The sequence below is a fragment of the Cydia strobilella genome, chromosome 4 (genome assembly GCF_947568885.1).
Source record: "Cydia strobilella chromosome 4, ilCydStro3.1, whole genome shotgun sequence".
NCBI lineage: Eukaryota > Metazoa > Arthropoda > Insecta > Lepidoptera > Tortricidae > Cydia > Cydia strobilella.
The window spans coordinates 12,852,156-12,856,217 of NC_086044.1; the positions used below are offsets into that span (position 1 = coordinate 12,852,156).

Here is a 4,062-nt window from a genome sequence, read left to right on the forward strand (position 1 = left end):
TACGCTATGTGCAGTCAGCAGCAGAAGTTGCTAAGCGGGCGAGGTGTTCAAAATTACCTTGACACGCTCCTATTCTCTTAACAATAAAGTCGCGTAAAGATCATTTTGAACACCTCGCCCGCTTAGCAACTTCTGCTGCTGACTGTACGGTGTGCAAGGCAATAGATATCGCGGGATATATGGAGTGGGGTGGAACATTTCTAGAGACTGAGCTGAAAGGATAGTATTATCTAAGTGATTATAATAACAATCGAGTTATTATAATCCTAAAGCTGGAGTAAAGTGAAACAAAATCATTAAAATGAAATATTTTTATCAGTGTCAACCCTACAACGTTATTTACATTTTATAAATCTATATATATAAACGTAAAAGTCCTGACTGACTGACTGACTGACTGACTCACTTAAATCAACGCCCAGCCCAAACCGTTGGACCTAGAGAGCTGAATTTTTCACAGTGGGTAGATTTTATAACGTTAGTATCCACTAAGAAGGGGTTTTTCAAAATTCATTCCCCAAGGGGCGAAATGGGGGTCCAAAGTTTGTATGGGGTTCAAGTTTTATTTTAAGCTATGAATTCGAACCTTGGGTAAAAGATATATTATTAAAAAACAAGTGTTCAAGCTTGGAGTCTTGAGTTTTAAATAAAAATCGCAGATACTTAAAACAGCTTCTAATTCTGGTTCCACAAAAGGTACTTAAGATTAAATTGTATGTATGAGAAAATATATTGAGTGTATGACGCGCACACGAGCGTGTATCTCAGAGCCAAGTGGCTCGCACGGCGTCTATATGCGGCGGGGGGAGCGGTAGATGGGCCAACTGGTTTAGCGGTGTATGTTCCCCACTTCCCCTCCATTGGTAGGAGCCGCAACATCCTGGGGGCCCTTGGAGGCGTCAGCATTCAAGGCTTCATGGGTCTCGTCCAGCAGAGGGCAGAGGTATTTCACACCTCGTTTGTAGGTGCCCGTTCCAGTAGCAACTTCGGCTACTCGCGAAATCCCGTCAGCGCCAGGAAACAATTTGGCGATTCGTCCGAGCCGCCAGTGCATTGGGGGAGTATTCTCTTCCTTGATTAGGACCAGGTCACCCAGTTGAAGAGCTCGTCCTGGAACACGCCATTTAGTCCGTTGCTGGAGCTCGCAGACATATTCCATTTGCCAGCGTCGCCAGAAGTGCTGTCTTAATGCCTCGAGCCTCTGAAACCTATCTAAACGGTTTGGGTTTATATCCGCGAGGTGGGGCGACGGCAACGAAGTGAGCGCGCGGCCGATGATGAAGTGACCTGGGGTTAAGGGTTGGAAATCGTTTGGTGAGGACGATAAAGGACATAAAGGACGACTGTTAAGGATAGATTCCACATAACTAAAGAGACTTGCCAATTCTTCATATGTTAAATGAGCGTTACCTAATATACGATTGAGGTGAAATTTGGCCGATTTGACTCCTGCTTCCCACAAACCACCAAAGTGAGGAGCATATGCCGGCTGGAATTTAAATTGTATTCCCTCATTTGCTGCAAAATTGCAAACCGTGTCTGAGTTTGAAGTAAGATAATCGCTAATTTCCTTGGCCGCTCCTACAAAATTGCGTCCATTGTCGCAAAAGATCTCGCGAGGTCGTCCTCTGCGAGAGATAAAGCGTCGCAGCGTAAGAATAAATGAATCCGTCGACAGCGTGCTTACTGCCTCCAGATGCAAACACTTGTATCGGAGACAAACAAATATTGCTAAATAGCATTTGGTTATTTTGCAGCCTCTGCCATGCCTGTCAGTAATCATAAAAGGCCCAGCGAAGTCTACGCCGACACTAATGAAAGGAAAATCAGGCGTTACTCGCTGAGAGGGCAGAGCGCCCATCAAAGGAGCAGAAGTGTGGCCAGCTGCGCGGCGACAGGTAACGCACTGTTGCGATACGGTGCGCGCAAGTGTGCGCCCCGATACGGCCCATATCGATTCGCGAATGGCAGCCAGAAGCAGCTGAGGAGGAGCGTGCAGGAGACGGATATGTTCCTGTTGAAACAGCAGTCTAGTCAATCTATGCTTGGCATGTAAAAGCATTGGGTGGCGTTTGTCAAATGGATAAAATGAGGAGGACAAACGTCCACCAACTCTGAGAAGCTTGTCGTCTTCATCGTAAAATGGATTCAACGATAAAATAGGGTTTTTAGGGCCTAGAGGTTGCCTGTCACGCAACAATTTCAATTCAAGGGCGAAACTAGCCTGCTGGGACAAAGCGACCAATTTTTTAAAAGAGACCTCGAGCTCCTCAGGTTGTAGCACACCCGCAGTTTTGTTGGATGAACAACGGCAATTATGCGCAAACCTAAGCATATAAGCTACCGCACGTTGTAAAGGTTTAAGTTTCGAATATCGATCGAAATCGATAACATCAGTTTTTTGCGAATCGTTAGTAATCGCGACGTTAACCTTTAGCTCGGGCAAATCGGGCTCCGAGTTTGAGGAAAACTGAGGCCAGTTATTCTGTGGCTCGTACAAAAAAGATGGCCCGGTCCACCACATGTGCAAATCAGGCAAGCGACGCGCTTCGACCCCTCTAGATGGGTAGTCAGCCGGATTTAAAGCGGTTGGAACGTGACGAAACTCACTGCCATCGGTGAGTTCTAAAATGTGAGACACGCGATTGGCAACAAACGTTTGTAATTTTGTTTGATTCGTTTTAAGCCATGCGATTACAATTGACGAGTCAGTCCAATAAAATTTCTGCGCAATCTGGCAACGCAACGTCCTAGAAACAGCTGACGCGAGCTGCGCGCCTAGAAGGCAAGCACATAATTCCAAACGAGGAGTAGTCGTAGCCTGGACCGGAGTGACCTTGGCCTTTGCGCACAGCAACCTGACTACAATATCGCCCTTCTCGTTCGTGGACTTTAAATAAATACAGGCCGCGTATGCAACTGAGCTTGCGTCACAAAATACATGCATCTCGATATGCGTCGGCGAGTCGCAAAGAACATGACGAGGTATTTGGAGCGAAGTTAAAGACGTTAACCCGTTAACAAAGTCCTGCCAAGACTCGTTTATATAACTCGGCACGGGAGCATCCCAGTCAATTTTTTCGATCCATAATTTTTGAATTAAAACTTTAGGTATAATCGTCAGCAAACACAGGAGGCCTAAAGGATCAAATATTTTACACGAGTCCGATAAAATTGAACGTTTCGTAGGGTGGCCGTCCTTGGCAGAATATTGTGTGGGAAAATGAATGATATCTGCCTCAGAGTCCCAGCCCACTCCTAGCGTATGCGACGACGAGCTAATGATCAAGCTACCTTTTTCTTCACTAGCGCTTTGTGAGTCATGCAAAATTGACGATAAATTTGAGCGATATTTGCGCAGGGGAAAACAACCAGCTGCTAGCGCACGCTCAACCGAATCTTTAATGAAACGTAATTCCTCCTCTGTGTCTGACCCTGTTAATAAATCATCCACTAAAAAATCGTTTTGAATGATAGTCTTGATTTTTTCATCTGCACATTCCTCGCCCAACTGCCACAAACAGCGTGTGCTCAAAAAACTAGCACTTGAAAATCCGTAAGTGACCGTGTTAAGTCTTAAAGTTTTTAAAGGTTCGTTCTCATTGGAGCGCCAAAGGATTAATTGTAAATCGCGGTCACACTCCTGAACTAGGACCTGCCGATACATCTTAGCGACATCCCCAGTCAAAACATATTTGTAAGTACGAAACCTCAGGAGAATATTAAATAACGAATCTTGAATCGTCGGCCCAACCATCTGCAGGTCGTTTATAGAATAGCCAGACGTGGTGGGGGCACTTCCATGGAACACGACCCTTAACTTCGTAGATTCGCTGGAGGGCTTTTGCACAGAATGATGTGGCACAAAGAAAGAAGGGTCCGGAATGTCAGAATCGGACACAGAGAGGTGGCCTAATTCGGCATATTCATTTATAAATTGCTCGTAAGCCGTTTTCAAATCAGGGTTGCGTTTAAATCGTTTCTCTAATGCAAAGAACCGTTTTTTAGCAAAGCGATACGAGTTACCTAAACAATCGGGTTCCGTAACTAATGGCAAACGCA

General features: G+C 45.3%; 1 protein-coding gene across 1 annotated transcript; it reads right to left on the reverse strand.

The window, feature by feature from the left end:
- Positions 1–814: 814 nt before the first annotated feature.
- LOC134740633 (uncharacterized) lies at positions 815–3,454 on the reverse strand. The gene has a single exon (XM_063673174.1). The coding sequence runs from the start codon at positions 2,945–2,947 to the stop codon at positions 830–832; it is 2,118 nt and encodes a 705-aa protein (XP_063529244.1). The 5' UTR covers positions 2,948–3,454; the 3' UTR covers positions 815–829.
- Positions 3,455–4,062: the final 608 nt, after the last annotated feature.

Excerpts from the sequence above, each read along its gene's own strand:
- LOC134740633 (XM_063673174.1), bottom strand. The coding sequence starts at position 2,947 with ATGCATGTATTTTGTGACGCAAGCTCAGTTGCATACGCGGCCTGTATT.